At 45.7% G+C, this 18,421-nt stretch overlaps 1 protein-coding gene across 5 annotated transcripts in view; it reads left to right on the top strand.

Moving 5' to 3' along the window:
- The window catches only part of LOC119971897 (ecotropic viral integration site 5 protein homolog), a 377,542-nt gene that overhangs the window by 154,763 nt on the left and 204,358 nt on the right, over positions 1–18,421 (top strand). For all 5 annotated transcript variants that reach the window (XM_038808185.1, XM_038808183.1, XM_038808182.1 and 2 more), the window contains one exon: positions 1,215–1,295. In XM_038808185.1, the coding sequence (XP_038664113.1) occupies positions 1,215–1,295 (81 nt within the window). The remainder of the gene's footprint in view (positions 1–1,214; positions 1,296–18,421) is intronic.

Here is an 18,421-nt window from a genome sequence, read left to right as displayed (position 1 = left end):
CCGCCCAAGACTCCAGCTAGTTAATATCCTGCTGTACCGTCTGACAATTTTTGTGTCGTCTGCGAACTTTATTAATCAGAGCATCTACATTTTCTTCCAAATCATTTATATACACCATGAACATCAAAGGCCCCAGAACTGATCGATGTGGAACGCCGCTAGTCACAGCCTTCCATTCAGAAAAGCACCCTTCTACTGCTACCCCATGTCTTCTATGCCCAAGCCAGTTCTGTACCCAACTTGCCAGCTCTCCTCTGATCCCATGTGACATCACCTTTTGTACCAGTCTACCGTGAGGTACCTTGTCAAAGGCTTTACTGAAGTCCATGTATACAACATCTACTGCCTTTCCCTCATCTATCATCTTTGTCACTTCCTCGAAAAACCTGATCAAATTATGATGCACGACCTCCCCTTCACAAAACATGCTGTCCATCACTAATAGGTCCATTTGTTTCCAAATGTGAGTAAATCCTATCTCTAAGAATCTTTTCCAGTAATTTCCCTACCACTGATGGAAGGCTCACCGGCCTATAATTTCCTGGATTATCCTTGCAGCCCTTCTTAAACAATGGAACAATTTTGGCTAATCTCCAGTGTTTTGGAACTTCACCTATAGCCAATGAGGATACAAAGATTACTGCCAAGGCCCCAGCAATTTCCTCCCTTGCCTCCCTCAGTATTCTGGGGTAGATTCCATCAGGCCCTGGGGACATATCTACTTTAATGTTTTTTAAGATGCCCAACACCTCCTCTTCATTAATATCAACATGGAAATCCTAGAGCGGAACATAAGATAGATAAGGAATTTGAAAAGGTAAACCTAAAAGCTGAATCTAGAATGTAACTTGCAAGAGTGTAATATTAGGACATGTGCTCAGAAGAGTAAACAATAAATTTGTGCAAAAACTGATAAAGTTGTAGCATGGGCTTCCAGATCAAGTAATAAAGGTATAAGCTCTCAAATCATTCAATGAACATCTGAAGCTTTAATGAGGGAGATTTAAGTGTCTTCCTGAATGAAAGGAATAAGATGAAGTGAATGTCTTTCCTCATTAATAATGATCTTGTCCAGAAAATTGAATCCAATGATATTTGACATCTTTGTCTATTAAAAGTGCCCAAGACTGCAACAGCATAGCCACTGCACTAAAAATTGAGTCATTACTAAAATAAGAACATGCTTTTTATGTATGACGCCTTATTTTTTGCAGGTTAAACATTTGGAGGTTGAAAGAATACCCAAATGGGTCAAAATGGTTAAAAAATGGGACAAGTACAGAAACAGTGACAAGGTAACAATCATTATCATTACTTAAAATCTGATAAACGCAATAAATCTGAATTTGCATGTTTGAATTATTCTCCATTTTTGGAACCAGAAATTCACTTCCAAGAATAAATTTCTTGCTTCACTCCAGAACTGACCTGTACTGAAGCAAACTAATTCAGTTAAATATAAATTGGCCATGGAGTAGTTCCAGTATAACTGGCAAAACAGTATAATTGTTATGGATTCCGTACTATGTGTTTCCTTCCAAGTTCACTACAAAGTGATACAAATTATTTCATTTATTTTATTATTACAAGGAGTTTGGAAACTCAAGGCATGTTTGTACCATGCAGTGGATATCTTTAAACAAAACACATCAAGAAAGAGACTAGGTATAATAGCCGATCATTTGTTAAATGTTCACAAGCAGAGAAATAGCCGTATCATATTGGGTTGTCTTGCTAGTGAAGCCGAGTACCAAATGAAGGATACATCTTCCATATAAAGCTTTGGTACATCTGTATTTTGGGTTTTGTGTTCACGTTTGGCCCCCATTTGGCATGACTCCAGGGTGAAGAGTATAATGACAAGGATGATACCAAATTTGAGAGTATGGACACGATTTAGCGGCCACGTCACGTCCAACTAGGTGTCGGAACAAAGTCGTTGAATTTCGCAAGAGGCCTCTCGCGAGATTTGCGACGTTCGAAAAGACTTGCGAGATTTAACAAAATCTCATGAGACATCGCGATCTGTATCTCGCCCTTGCTGGGCATGAACCAGACCTAATGGCTTATTTAAATATGCATTTGCCTGGGACACCTTGCCAGGGCACCATTTGATACTAGTTTCCACATACATGGACCAGTCGTAATAGTATGTGAGTGGTCTCCCAGGCCATGAGAGAGCCCTGGGTGGTCGGAGACAGGGCAGGATGGCATCCTGACACACTTCCAGCACCCAGGCACCTTCACACTGCCAGCATGGCACTGGTGCCAGGCTGGCACTGCCAGGGTACCTAGGTACCAGGCTGGCACTGCTAGGGTTCGGCGCAGGAGGCCTCTTACCAGGTGGAGGGGGGTAATGGGGTCTTCCTGGGGGCCTCCCAGTGGTTGCGGGTGGGGGGGTTGTGAGAGGGGGTGCTGAAAGTGGGGTGGGGAAATCGGGATAGCCAGGCAAAATAAAATGGCGCACTATCTGTGAGGAGCCTTTCCTACTGTGCTGGCCAGCAGGAAATGACTCCGTGCGGCCTTGGCGGGGAGAAACTCCCCGAGGCCACAAAACGGCAAAGTGCCGTTTTTCTTGCCGCTGCAGGCTTGTGAAGCTGAAATTAAGTAGATTTTGACTGCTGTAAGAAATAGCAAAGAATCATAAAATCATACAATCCATACAGTGCAGAAGGAATCCATTCAGCCATCGAGTCTGCACTGGCCCTTGGTGTAGAAGTCAGGTATTTTAAATACATTTAATATAGGTAAGAAGACTGTTTAAGACAGAAATATTAAATCCCAGTTTTAAAATGAAAGAAATATACAACTTCCAAACTCAGACATGTGTTTGGGAAAAACAGAACCACTGATAAAAACATCACATTTTTCCAAGGGCAAGGGCGGAATCCATAGCAACGAGGGATAAGGATGAAGGATTGTACGGTTCTCACGCCGCTCGAGATTAGGTTGAATCATATCCCATAAATTATACAAGCTAAAAAAAATATCTTGAACTATATTGCCTTGTTTTTAATAAATGGACAGTTAAAACATCAACTCAAATATAATATATATGTATATATTTGATTCCAACATTCTCAGTGAAACAATCTTATAAAAGACAGTTTGAGTTGTATGTTCTGAATTATGCCTAGCCTAGCATGATGAGATAACATGAGGTCTCCATGGTGGCAATAGGTAGGTCAGCATTAGACCAGTTTTTGCTGGTTTTGATAAAGCACAATATCCCATGAGAAACATACCAATAAGCAACAATTAGAAGTGGCGTTACATTGTCATGATGGACGGCTTGTTATCAAATCAAATGTGTTTTGAATATAGTTTAAACCAATTAGGATTATATTGGGGTGTGATCGGATCGCTTAAGACAGATATCAAAGAGTATATCCATGGATGATTTGACCACCATTTTCAGTGAGGAGAGGAGAGAAACGGGGGCAGTGAGGAGAGAAACGGGGCGGAGAAAAGACAGGTGGAGAAATAAAGAGACAGGAAAGAGACAAAAGAGAGAGAGAAAGTAAAGGAAGAGAATTAGAAAAGAGTTCTGTATTCCTATTTCATTTTCAGCCTTTGACTTTTAAAGTTGTGTTCAGGCTATTGTCTCAGAAGATAATTCCTGTGAATTTTTGAAGAAAATCAAATTGTCTACAAACTACCTTTTAAATCATTTTCAAGTTGTAACCAATGAACTTCAATAAAACAATTCTTATTTGCACCTGACAAGTTTTAAACTTGCTTTTCTACTGAGTTTCAGCAATGTCTCAACAACAACCAGCAACCGTAAATTAAACAAAACTGGATTCAAATCCTAAGATACTTCACTTGGAAAGAGCACCCTACCTCCTACTAGCCCATGCCTCCACCCTATCCGAGAAATTTTCCAGCATTCCATAGATTCTGAAAGAGTTCCAATGGATTGTAACCCCACTTTTTGAAAAAGGAGGAAGAGAGATAACGTGGAATTATGGACTGGTTAGCCTGACATCAGTGGTGGGGAAATGCTGGAGTCAGTTATTAAAGATGAAATAACTGAGCATTTGGAAAGTGGGGACAGGATCGCTCCAAGTCAGCATGGATTCACTAAAGGGAAATTATGCTTAACAAATCTTCTGGAATTTTCTGAGGACAAGTAGAGTGGACAAAGGTGAACCAGTGGATGTTGTGTCTCGACTTTCAAAAGGTTTTTGACAAGGTCCCACACAAGAGGTTAGTGAGCAAAATTAAAGCTCATGGTATTGGAGGTAATGTATTGACGTGGATAGAGAATTGGTTGGCAGACAGGAAGCAGAGAGTGAGAATAAATGGGTCCTTTTCAGAGTGGCAGGCAGTGACTAGTCGGGTACCACAGAGTTCAGTGCTGGGACCCTAGCTGTTCACAATATACATTAAAGATTTGGACAAAGGAATTGCAAACAATATCTCAATATCTCAAAATTTGCAGACAGCACTAAGCTGGGTGGTAGCATGTACTGTGAGGAGGATGCAAAGAGGCTACAGGGTGACTTGGACAGGCTGGCTGAGTGGGCAAATACGTGGCAAATGCAATATAATGTGGGTAAATGTGAGGTTATCCACTTTGGTGGCAAAAACAGGAAGGCAGATTATTACTTGAATGATGACACTTTAGGAAAAGGGGAGTGCAACAAAATCTGGGTGTCATGGTGGAAAAGACGCTGAAGGTTGACATGGAGGTACAACAGGCTGTGAGGAAAACTAATGGCATGCTGACCTTCATAGCAAGAGGATTTGAGTATAGGAGTAGGGATGTCTTGCTGCAGTTAGACTGGGTCTTGGTGAGGCCACACCTTGAGTATTGTGTGCAGTTTTGGTCTCCCAGTTTGAGGAAGGACATTCTTCTACTGAGGGTGTCCAACGAAGGTTCACCAGACTAATTCCCAGGATGGCAGGATTGACATATGAAGAAAGACTGGATTGATGGGCTTGTACTCACTGGAGTTTAGAAGAATGAGAGGGGAATCTCATAGAAACATATAAAATCCTGATGGGACTGGACAGACTAGATGCGGGAAGAATGTTCCCGATGTTGGGGACACCCAGAACTCAGGGTCACAGCCTAAGAATAAGGGGTAAGCCATTCAGGACTGAAATGAGGAAGAACTTCTTCTCTCAGAGAGTTGTGAACTTGTGGACTTCTCTACCGCAGACAGCTGTTGGCACCAGTTCGTTGGATATATTCAAGAGGGAATTGGACGTGGCCCTTATGGCTAAAGAGATCAAAGGGTATAGAGAGAAAGCGGGAGTGGGATACTGAATTTGCATGACTAGCCATGCTCATATTGAATGGTGATGTAGGCTCAAAGGGTGAATGGCCTACTCTTGCACCTATTTTCTATGTTTCTATCCTCGTAACCTAGTAACCCTACCTAACCTTTTGGATACTAACTGGAAATTTAGCATGGCCAATTCACCTAACCTGCACATCTTTGGACTGTGGGAAACCGGAGTACCCGGAGGAAACCAACACAGATAAGGGGAGAAAGGGCAAACGTCACACGGTCACCCGTGGTAGCTGATAGGCAGCAGTGATAACCACTGTGCCATCCTACCACCCTCCATTCAAATCATTAAATCGTTAGTCTGCAATTTGTTACAGGACATTACTCGTTAAGTAAGACAGTATGGCTTTGTATATTACAGTACCAGCTCTTATGGAGATGAAGGCAGATTTGAAAATAAGTTTGAAATTCTTCCAGCCTCAATGGCAAAACTATGGCATTGCCACAAAGTTAATCAAGAAACCTGAACAAATAAGGGTGGTAACTCTGTTATCAGTGTTGGGGAAAGTGTTAGACCAGAAGACAGAGGAGCAGAATTAGGCCATTCAACCAATTGAGTCTGTTCCGCCATCGATCATAGCTGATATGTTCCTCATCCCCATTCTCCTGTCTTCTCCCCATAACCCCTGATCCCATTATTAATCAAGAAATCCCCATATTAATCAAGGACACCAGATTTGTGCTTGAGGTGCTGTTACATACAGGGCTACAGACCAAGAGTTGGAAAGTTGAATTAGACAGAATAGTTTTTTCTTCGAACATAAGAACTAGGAGCAGGAGTAGGCAATTTAGCCTCTTGAGCCCGCTCCACCGTTCAATATGATCATGGCTGATCTTATCATGGCCTCAACCCCACCGTCCTACCCGTTTTCCATAACCCTTCAACCTATTGCAAATTAAAAATCTGTCTAACTCCTCCTTAAATTAACACTCTCCCAGCATCCACCGCACTCTGGGGTAGCAAATTAGATAGATCCATGACCTTTTGGGAGAAGTTTGTCCTCATCTGTGTTTTAAATTTGCTGTTTCTTATTCCGAGACTATGACCTCTCATTGTAGAATGCCCCACAAGAGGAAGCATCCGCTTCACATCTACTTTATCCAATCTTTTATATCTTATATACCTCAATTTGATCTCCCCTCTTTCTTCTAAACTCCAGAGAATATGGGCCTAAAACTGCTCAATCTCTCTTCACAAGACAAACCTTTGCCATGGGAATGTCACTTTAAGAAATGTTTGTCTTCTCAAGTGGCTGCAGTGATGTCATTGTGTGGGTGGAGCTAGGCTCTGGCTCTGCGTTTTACTTTTGTTTTGAGCTAGAAGCTGTATTTGGCTCTGAGTTTTACTTTTGGTTGGGGAGCTCCATTCAAACCAAGAATTGGTCTCTCTCTCTGCATGCTAAAGAATGTCTCCAGATCACTTGATAATTTCAAAGTAATACCCGTTTCTGTAAGGAATGCAAACCTGTTTTTGTAGGAATAAAAGGGTGTTTGGCTTATGGATGTTTTTAGGAAAGTTACTAAGGGTTACCTATAGAGTACTGTATCTTTGGGGGGGGTATCAGTGTTGGTAGTTGATAACGTGTTTACTGTGTGTTTATAAAATGTAAACTGGATTCACAGAATAAACATTGTTTTGTTTAAAAATACTTAAGATCTCTGTTGCATAATACCTGGAAAGTGGGCCCTTGTGCTCCTCATAACCAAAATCTATTAAAAGTTGTAGGTCAGGTGAACTCTATGATATACTTTGGTGTTCTCTAAACCCTGGCCCATAACACCTTGGGCTGGATTCTCCGCTCGCCGACGGCAAAATCGCATTTGGCGATGGGGAGGCGAATCCATTTTGACGCCAAAATCGGGGTTGCCGCTGGTTTTCAGATTCTTAACCCCTCAAAAGCTCCATGAGTACGCCGTGCCAAGTATCCATGGCCTTAGGCCATTGCCTGAGGCACGCCCCGTGATGCTCCTCCCACGACCGCCACAGTCGGGGGGAGGGTCGATCTGCCGACGGGGGAGGCTTCATTCGGAGCTGGGGGCACTGTGGGCGGGCGGTCCGGGGCGTGCGAGTGGCCGAATGAGGGCACTATTTTTGTATTCTGGGTCCACGGGCTGAGTCCGCCATGGAGCACGGCACGGCCGCTGCAGGCCGCCGCCATGCGCATGCGTGGCCAAGGAACCGGAAATGCTCAGGGCCGTAATGGCAGCTAGATGGCGTAAAACACCACCATTTTCACGCCGACGTGGGACTTTATCTTCCACACAGAGAATCCAGCCCCTCATCTCTGGAATCAATCTAGTGAACCTGCTCTGAACTGCCTCTGATGCCACTACATCTTTCTTCAAATAAGGGCACCAAAACTGTGCACAATACTCCTGGTGTAGTCTCATATATGCCTTGTACATATGCACGAGGACACCCAGATCACTCTGCACCCGAGCACCCCAAAGTCTCTCCCCAGTTAGATAATAAGTTGCCTTTCCATTTTTCCAATCAAAATGGATGACCTCACACTTATCCATGTTAAACTCCATCGGTCACATTTTGGGCCACTCACCTAACCGATCTATACCTATTTGTTTTTTTTAAAGTATTTTTATTCATGGCATTTTCAATTTATTTAGAAATCACAGGAAACATTCATCTTGATACACTTGCCACAATACATAAACCCCTCTATTTCCTTGGACACCCTGCGACCCCCTAATGGCAAACTGACCCCCCCCCCCAAGCAGCCATAACCCTCTACAGCTCTGCACACCACTTTGTTTCCGTTAACTAGCAAACCTGCTAGCATGGCGACCCTCCATATGAGGCAACAGTCATGCTTCCTTTATAACAAAGCCCCTCATTCTCCTCCAGCCCCACCTTGTCACCACATTGAACCAAGCTCCTTCGTGTTCCCCCACCCCTCTCGCGCTACCCACCTGACCCCTCACATTTTAATATTTATTCCCAACACCAACACCCCCATGGAGTAGGCAGTACTAACAAATACATACCTAACAACTGCACACATAAACATACCATCCCTCCCTCCCAAGTCCAGGTCATAGATGAACCCACCCAAAATCCAAAGTCTTCAAGCTTCCCCCAATCCATGGTCCCTTAAGAACTTACTTGCCTCCTCTGGCATATCGAAAAACTACAACTTTCCGCCATAAGTGGCCCACAGGCAAAATCACCCCGAATCACACATTGTTCCTGAATAGGGCCACCTTGGCCCTATTAAACCCGGCCCTTCGCTTGGCCAGCTCTGCTCCCAAGTCCTGGTAAATACGACCTGTATGGCCTTCCCAGATTCATTCCCGTGCCTCCTTTGCCCACCTCAGGACTCAGGATATTTTCCTTGTCTAAGTACCAATGTAGCCTCATGATGATTTCTCGCAGACACTCCCTGCTCTCAGTTTCCTCCTTAATGATCGGTCCACCTGGTCCACCTCAGGAGGGCGGCCAAAGACCCCCTACCCCACCAGCTTCTCAAACATCTTGGCCACATATTCCATTGCCCATGTTCCCTCAATACTTTCGGGCAGCCACACGGTCCTCAGGTTCTGCCTCGAGCGGTTTCCCGAATCGCCAGCCTTCTCTCGCAACTTTTTTTGACCATCCACCATTATCAGTTTTTCTGCCTCTAACGAGTCAATCCGATCCTTGCGATCAGTCACCGTCTCCTTATGGATCGACGCACTCTGTGCCTCCAGCCTCTGCTTCAGTCTCTCCAGGACAGTCCGAATTGGCTCTGCCACTCTCACCAGGTCCTCTGTTTATTAAACTCTGCCGCAAGGAATTCAACTAACTGCCCCGTCGACCTGTCCCATCTATTTAGTGTCATCTACAAATTTGACTAGAGAACCTTCTATCCCTGGATGCAAGTCGTTAATATAGATTGTAAATGGACAGCACGGTGGCGCAGTGGGTTAGCCCTGTTGCCTCACGGCGCCAAGGTCCCAGGTTCGATCCCAGCCCTGGGTCACTGTCCTTGTGGAGTTTGCACATTCTCCCCGTGTTTGCGTGGGTTTCGCCCCCACAACCCAAAAATGTGCAGGGTAGGTGGATTGGCCACGCTAAATTGCCCCTTCATTGGAAAAAATGAATAGGGTACTCTAAATTTTAAAAAATATGCAGATTGTAAATAGTTCGGGCCCAAGGACCGAACCCTGTGGTACCCCACTAGTTACATCTTGCCATCCAGAAAAAGACACATATATCCTGATTCTCTGTCTTCTGTCCGTCAGCCAGGCTTCTATCCAAGCTAATAAATGAGGGTACCAGGCTATCAGTGCCAATGTGCCTGGGTGGCATCAGCAGTGCTGGGGTTTCACCCTGCCCAGATACCAGCCAGCCGGTGGCCTCTGATCACCTGGGAAGCCTCCACCACTCTCAAGTACCATTCCGCCCGGTCCTCGGCATTCGACTGAGGTCTCAGCGGAGAGGCCGGTAGATCCTGGAAGCCGGTTCGATCTGGCAAAGTTTTTTTAATAAATGTTTTTATTCTCCATTTTCTTCAAAATTTACACCCCACCCACAACAGTAAACGGCAACAAATACAAAATCAATCCCTTTAACAAAAACAACGATCCCATCCTCCAACCATCCCAAACAACGGCCCACCTGTCAATAGATGCATCCAATAAAACAAACCCTCCCACAGTGGAATCAAAAACACTAAGGAGAAAAACAAAAAAGGAGTCCGGGACCGCCCATGGTCGCCATAGAGTCCACACACACACACACACACTCAATGCCGTCCAACCTCTGAAAGAGTGCCGTACATGATACCCAAGAGTTGTAAACCACCCCCCCCCCCCTCCCCAACTCCTCCCGTCCACTGCCTCTTGTAAAACTCCTTCCCCCAACCTCGGTTCCTTCCCCTCAACTTTCCACCCCGGCTATCCACTCGGACCCTGTTCTGCCAGGCTCTGATGGCCGCAGCCCCTCTCCCCACCTCACTCCCGTTCACTGGCCGGCTTAAACTGGCCAGCGTGGAGGCCCCTGCCCGGGTCCTTCCCCTCTTGCCTACCCCTAGGAAAGCCCAGAAATCCCCTTTTAGCACACAAATCCCGCTTATCCACCTACACCCCAAAGAGCCCTCACTTCGAGTGAAAGTTCCATCACTTCCCTTGTCCAAATATATACAACATCGGCTCCTTTAGCCCATACACCTGCACGCAGTGAAACACAAAAAAAAAGAAGAAAATACAGTCATGAGGTTGCATCGGCACATGGCCATTTCTCAATTTCTCAGTTCTGCCACAGTCCTTCTGCCTTCGCAAACTCCTCCGCTGCTTCCGCCGTTCCAAACTAAAAGTCCCTGAGCTTGTAAGTCACCCTCAGCTTCGCTGGATATACTATGCCGCACTGCACCTTGCTAATGTACAGTGCCCTCTTCACCCGGTTGAAAGCTGCCCGCCTCCTCGCCTGCTCCACCGTAAAGTCCTGGTACACACATATACCAGCTCCAGCCCACTGCACCACCCGCTTCTGCTTGGCCCAGCACAGGACCTTCTCCTTCACACTGTACCTACAGAAGCACAGAGTCACTACACTTGGTGGCTCACTCGCTTTGGTACAGGCCTCCATGACCGATGAGCCCAATCCAGTTCATATCGGGAGGGATCCTCCCCCTCCCCCAATAGTTTCGCCAGCATCGCAGCAAAACTCAGTCGACCTCGGCCCTTCAACTCCTTCGGGCAGCCCTGCAATCCTCAAATTCTGTCGCCTTGATCTGTTTTCCAGGTCTTCCATTTTTCCTTGCAGATCCTTGTTAATCTCCATCACCTTCCACATCTCCTTCCCCGTCGAGGTAAGTTGATCACCGTGCTGCAATAACGTCTCTTCCACTTCCTTCAGCGCCACCCCTTGCTTCCGCACCTCCGCCACTGCGCTCGCCACTGTCGTCGTCACTGGGGAAATCGCTCCTCCACTAGCACACTCACAACCTCCCTCATCTCCTTCCTCATTGTCTCCATGTATTTTGTATTATTGCCTTTCGAATTCTGCAGCCATCACCTTAGCTATTTCTTCAGCCGTAAGCAATGTGACCTCCCCGGTGCTCCAGCCTCCATTTTCCTTGGTGACCCCGCGGTGACCTTTCTACCCCCCGACGAACTTTCAGCTGTTTTCACTGCCGTTTTTTTACTGGTCCTTGACATATCCTTCCCTGTGCTTTCTCCTGGCCTTCACCGCCTTCGCTGCCCCTAGGACCGGGCGTCAATCCCCGACAATGCCGTTCCTGAACGGGAGCCCTCCAACGCGCGGCTGCCTCCCGCCCGCCGTCACCGGAAGTCTGGCATTGGCAAAGTTAAGTGAGTTTTTAAGCTCACTTAACTCTGCAAGTCTGGATCCCACCCATTGTGGGCAAAACCCAGATCGCAATGTCTTGCGAGATCCCATTAGTTCTTGCGAGGCATTCGGGAATCCTGGAAGAGGCCTCTCCCGTGATCTACCGGCTGCGTCCTGACCCGATTCTGGCAGGATGCGGACTGTAAATCACGCCAGAATTGTCTTACGAACATGAGATCCTGCCGTAAAAGCACATCTGCTGAGCAAAGAGAAACCTCCTTCAAGAAAGCTGTTGCTTTGTGCAGAAGCTCTGAAATGGTCAGTCATCAGCGGCACAGTGTTGACAGAACTGATGAGGCTTTGTCCTCTGCTGAGAGGCAGTTCAGGTATTCCAAGGACAAAACAGTGGAGAAAAGGAAGAACTATTTACAGAGGGTGAGCAGAAAGACCAAGGCCATAGTACTGAATGCAAATAGTGCAGTAGATGTCACAGAAGAAAAAGGAAGCCTGTCCAATGTGGGGAAGCAGTGTTTTAACTACAAGAAGCAAAATCACTTTGCACGTAAGTGCTGTACTGGAAGTAAGAAAAGCAAGCTTATAAAGATGTTTGCAGGAGAGATTTCGGACAGTGAACCTGATGAATGACTCTGCAAGCTAGAACAGGTTGGCACCCTCCAGTCTCGAGGAAAAAATGGTTTTCGATTATTGTAATGATGACTGCAGTAGGAGAGCGTTAAGTTAATATGAAGTGTCAGATGATGCTACATGCAATATTATGAGCTTGGTATACCAAATATGAAGCTGTCGAAGGTCAAGTTAGGGTTATATAGTGGAACAATGCTCACCCTAAGAGGCCAAACTAAGCTGAAAGCCCAATGTAATGGGAAGGAATAAGACTAGTAGTTCCAAATAGTAGATGCTATGCAAAATCCACTCATCGCAGCTGAAATAAGTCAAACTCTTGGACTGGTAGCCCTCCAGAAACCAGAAAGAGGTTTGCAGTGTTTTGCATAGCACAAAGCTGAACACATTATGAAAAAGTACAAAGATATTTTCACAGGTCTTAGATATTTTCCTGGTGAAGTAGATGAACATGTGTGACCAACTCAGCATTTTCCGAGGAGAGCAGCTCTCAAGTCCAGCCTGAAAGACAAGAGAGAGGAGCTTGAAAAGATGGAGTAATCAAGAAAGTAACAACGCCCACACACTGCATTAGCAGCATGGTAGCAGTGAAATAACCTGGGAAACTGAAAGTGTGGAATGATCCAAAGGACCTCAATAAAGCTTTGATGTGATTTTACTGCCCCATGTCAACCATTGAAGAAATTCTGCCACAACTTTCCAAAGCAAAAGTGTTTATTATCTTAGCTGAGAAGGATAGATGCTTGCAAGTGAAATTGGATGAAAGCAGCAGTGTCCTGACTACGTTCTGGATTCTATTTGGGAGGTACAGATGCCATTTGGCATTTCAGTAATGTTCCAAGAGCGCAAGTGATTGTGGATGATGTGATACTCTATGGATATGGAGATACAGTGGAAGAAGTCATAGCAGACCATGATCAGAATCAAGTGAGACTGCTCGAGAAAGCTCGCCAGATGAATCTGAAGCCAAATAAGAAAAAGCTGCAACTGAAGTCAGGAACAAAGGTCATGTACTGACAGTGCAAGGAGCTAGCCTTGATCCTGATCAGGGGAGAGCTGTAACAGAGATGCAGATGTGAAAGCCATTTAATGATTTATTGGATTTGTAAACTACTTAGCAAAGTTTTTGCCCAACTTGCCATTGTAGTGTGAAGTTTGACGCAAGTTCACTGCAAAGGATGTTGAATGGTATTGGGACACAGAACACAGCAACTTTCACTCGCATCAAACAACTAGTGACGACATCACCAGTACTGAGGTTAATAATGTCGATGTTAATAATGTGGTCACCCTGCAGTGTGCTGCCAGCAAGACGGGACTTGGAGCAACCCTCGTGCAGTTGTGTTTTTATGCAGTGTTAATGCAAACTGAACAATGCTATGCACAGACTGAGGAAGCGTGCCTGGCCGTAGACTTTGCTTGTGAACATTTTAATCAGCGCCTGTTTGGGAGAGACAAAGTGATGATAGAGTCTGACCACAAACCACTTCAAAGCATCTTTCTCAAACTTCTATGCTCTAAAGCGTCTGCAAATGGTTTTATTTTATTTGCAGAGTTATCATTTGAAAGTAAGACACAAGCAGGGGAAGTGGATGCACATTGTCCACATGTTGTCAAGAGCTACACTCCCTTTGAAGATAGCTGCTGGTGCTAGCACAGAGTGTGAAATCTTCCAGATTAATTTAGAATCAATAGCACAAAGGAAGTCATCAACCTGGCACACATTGAATCTGACAGACGAGCGTCTTGGTCAGATCAAACAAGCAAACTACACAAGGAGATGCAACTCTCTACATACTGCAGGAAGTAGTGATGAAAGGATGGCCAGGATGGTCAAGTGCACACCTATTTGTATAAGGAGAATTGGGCATTCAGGGATTGATTGCCCAAGATGGCAACTTGTACAAAGGAACTAAAATCATCATCCCTAAGGAAATGAGAAAAAGGATGCTGAAGCACATCCATTCAAACCATCATTGAGTGCAGTCTGAGGAAGGCAAGAGAATTGTTATACTGGGATATAAGCAATGAGATCAAGGACCTTTTTATATTTGTACATGGGATGTGGGCGTCGCTGGGTGGGTCAGCATTTATTGCCCAACCCTGAGGGCAATTAAGAGTCAACCACATTGCTGTGGAGTCACATGTAGGCCAGACCAGATAAGAACGACAGATTTCCTTCCCTGAAGGATATTAATGAACCAGATGGGTTTTTACGACAATCGACACTGGTTTCATGTTCACCTTTAGACTTTGAATCCCAGATTTTTATTGAATTCAAATTTCACCATCTGCCACTGCGGGATTGGAACCCAGGTTCCCAGATCATGACTTTGGGTCACTGGATTACTAGTCCAGCGATAATACCACTACGTCACTGCCTCCCCATATCAGTCATTATCAGTCATTGCAGTGCTTGCAATAAACATCAAGCTGAGCAAGCTAAATAGCTGCTCATGACTCATGGCATCCCAGACAGATAATGTATTAAGCTTGGAGTAGGCCTCTTCATCTCTTGGAACTGACTATCACACTATCACATCACCATTGGCCAATATTCAGATTACTGGAAACTAGACAAGCTGATGTCAACTTTCACCAGTGAGATCACAGAATGCCTGAAAGCACACCAGTTGTAATGGCATTCCTGATATTGTGATGAGTAGCAATGGCCCTCAGTTCCTGAATGAAGACTGCAGGCACTTAATAAATGATAGGGAAACGCAGCACTGGATATAATCTCCACACTATTGCCAGGCAAATGGAAAGGCTGAGGCAGCAGTACTACTCTCACAATTCTTCCACTGGCCAAAACACTCCTAAAATTGTAAGAGGTAACAGGCATGAGTGACAAAATCAAAATGAAACAACAAAAAGCCAAATTTTACTTTGGTAAAGCTGCAAAATCATTGCCAGAGCTGAGAATTGAAGAGCCAGTCAGACTACAAATATTCAGTGCTCTCAAGAAAAGTCAACGCGGGGCAGCACGGTGGCGCAGTGGGTTAGCCCTGCAGCCTCACGCGCCGAGGTCTCAGGTTCGATCCCGGCTCTGGGTCATTGTCAAAGAACAAAGAAAATTACAGCACAGGAACAGGCCCTTCGGCCCTCCCAGCCTGCGCCGATCCAGATCCTTTATCTAAACCTGTTTCCTATTTTCCAAGATCTACTTCTCTCTGTTCCCCACCCGTTCATATATCTGTCTAGATGCATCTTAAATGATGCTATCGTGCCCGCCTCTACCACCAGCGCTGGCAAAGCATTCCAGGCACCCACCACCCTCTGCGTAAAAAACTTTCCACGCACATCTCCCTTAAACTTTTCCCCTCTCACCTTGAAATCGTGACCCCTTGTAATTGACACCCCCACTCTTGGAAAAAGCTTGTTGCTATCCACCCTGTCCATACCTCTCATAATTTTGTAGACCTCAATCAGGTCTCCCTCAACCTCCGTCTTTCCAATGAAAACAATCCTAATCTACTCAACTTTTCTTCATAGCTAGCACCCTCCATACCAGGCAACATCCTGGTGAACCTCCTCTGCACCCTCTCCAAAGCATCCACATCCTTCTGGTAATGTGGCGACCAGAACTGCACGCAGTATTCCAAATGTGGCCTAACCAAAGTCCGATACAACTGTAACGTGACCTGCCGACTCTTGTACTCAATACCCCGTCCGATGAAGGCAAGCATGCTGTATGCCTTCTTGACTACTCTATCGACCTGCGTTGCCACCTTCAGGGTACAATGGACCTGAACTCCCAGATCTCTCCGTACATCAATTTTCCCCAGGACTCTTCCATTGGCCATATAGTCTGCTCTTGAGTTAGATCTTCCAAAATGCATCACCTCGCATTTGCCTGGATTGAACTCCATCTGCCATTTCTCTGCCCAACTCTCCAATCTATCTATATTTTGCTGTATTCCCTCTCAGTCCGCCTCGCTATCTGCAACTCCACCAATCTTAGTATCATCTGCAAACTTGCTAATCAGACCACTTATACCATCGTCCAGATCATTTATGTATATCACAAACAACAGTGGTCCGAGCAACAGTGGTAGTCACCTTTCTCCATTTTGAGACACTCTCTTCCACCACTACTCTCTGCCTCCTGTTGCCCAGCCAGTTCTTTATCCATCTAGCTAGTACACCCTGAACCCCATTCGACTTCACTTTTTCCATCAACCTGCCATGGGAAACTTTATCAAATGCTTTACTGAAGTCCATGTATATGACATCTACAGCCCTTCCCTCATCAATTAACTTTGTCACTTCCTCAAAGAATTCTATTAGGTTTGTAAGACATGACCGTTCCTGCACAAAACCATGCTGCCCATCACTGATAAGTCTATTTTCTTCCAAATGTGAATAGATGCTATCCCTCAGTATCTTCTCCAACAGTTTGCCTACCACTGACGTCAAGCTCACAGGTCTATAATTCCCTGGATTATCCCTGCTACCCTTCTTAAACAAAGGGACAACATTAGCAATTCTCCAGTCCTCCGCGACCTCACCCGTGCTCAAGGATGCTGCAAAGATATCTGTTAAGGCCCCAGCTATTTCGTCCCTCGCTTCCCTCAGTAACCTGGGATAGATCCCACCCGGTCCTGGGGACTTGTCCACCATAATGCCTTTTAGAATACCCAAAACCTCCCCCTTATGCCGACATGACCTAGAGTATTTAAACATCCATCCCTAGCCTCAACATCCATCATGTCCCTCTCCTTAGTGAATACCGATGCAAAGTACTCATTAAGAATCTCACCCATTTTCTCTGAGTCCATGCATAAATTCCCTCTTTTGTCTTTGAGTGGGCCTATCCTTTCTCTAGTTACCCTCTTGCTCCTTATATACAAATAAAAGGCTTTGGGATTTTCCTTAACCCTGTTAGCCAAAGATATATCATGACCCCTTTTAGCCCTCTTTATTGCGCGTTTGAGATTCGTCCTACTTTCCCGATATTCGTCCAAAGCTTCATCAGTTTTGAGTCGCCTCGATCTTATGTACAGCGCCGGCCCTAGGGTTGCTGGCGCCCCGGGCAAGCTGAACTTCGGCGCCCTTCTGGGGGGGGGGGGGGGGCTGGAGGGGGGGTGGCCGGAGGGAGGGGGGGTGGCCGGAGGGGGCAGGGCGCCCGAGGGGGGGGGGGGCCGGAATGACCACCGGCGAGCCTGGATCCGTCCACCATGTTTGTGCGGGGCGGCCTGAGGGAGGGCGGCCACCGCGCATGCGCTGGTTGGCACCGGCCCAACTGCGCATGCGCGGTACCCGAGTCTTTTACGCGGCGCCCCTAACACATGGCGCCCCAGGCGACTGCCCGAGTTGCCGGTACCTTGAGCCGGCCCTGCTTATGTATGCTTCCTTTTTCACCTTGGCTTGTCTCACAATTCCACCCGTCATCCATGGTTCCCTAATCTTGCCATTTCTATCTCTCATTTTCACAGGGACATGTCTGTCCTGCACTTTAATCAACCTTTCCTTAAAAGACTCCTACATTTCAAATGTGGATTTACCCTTAAACAGCTGCTCCCAATCCACATTCCCGAGCTCCTGCTGAATTTTGTTATAGTTGGCCTTTCCCCAATTTAGCACTCTTCCTTTAGGACCACTCTCGTCTTTGTCCATGAGTATTCTAAAACTTATGGAATTGTGATCGCTATTCCCAAAGTAATCGCCGACTGAAACATCAACCACCTGGCCGGGATCATTCCCCAATACCAGGTCCAATATGTCCCCTTCCCGAGTTGGACTATTTACATATTACTCTTAAAAAAAACTCTCCTGGATGCTCCTTACAAATTCTGCTCCATCTATGCCTCCAACACTACATGAGTCCCATTCAATGTTGGGGAAGTTAAAATCTCCCATCACAACCACCCTATTGCTCCTACATTGTTCTATAATCTGTCTACATATTTGTACCTCTACTTCACGCTCGCTTTTGGGAGGCCTATAGTAAAGTCCCAACAATGTTACTGCACCCTTCCTATTTCTTAGCTCTATCCATATTGCCTCAGTGCTCGAAACCTCCATTGTGCCCTCCTTAATCACAGCTGTGATATCATCTCTGACCAGTAATGCAACTCCTCCACCCTTTTTACCTCCCTCTCTATCCCTCCTGAAGCATCTATACCCTGGGATATTTAGTTGCCAGTCTTGCCCATCCCTCAACCAAGTCTCAGTAATACTAATAACATCA

The sequence above is a fragment of the Scyliorhinus canicula genome, chromosome 9 (genome assembly GCF_902713615.1).
Source record: "Scyliorhinus canicula chromosome 9, sScyCan1.1, whole genome shotgun sequence".
Classification (NCBI taxonomy): Eukaryota; Metazoa; Chordata; class Chondrichthyes; order Carcharhiniformes; family Scyliorhinidae; genus Scyliorhinus; species Scyliorhinus canicula.
This window is presented reverse-complemented; position numbering and strand designations above follow the sequence as displayed.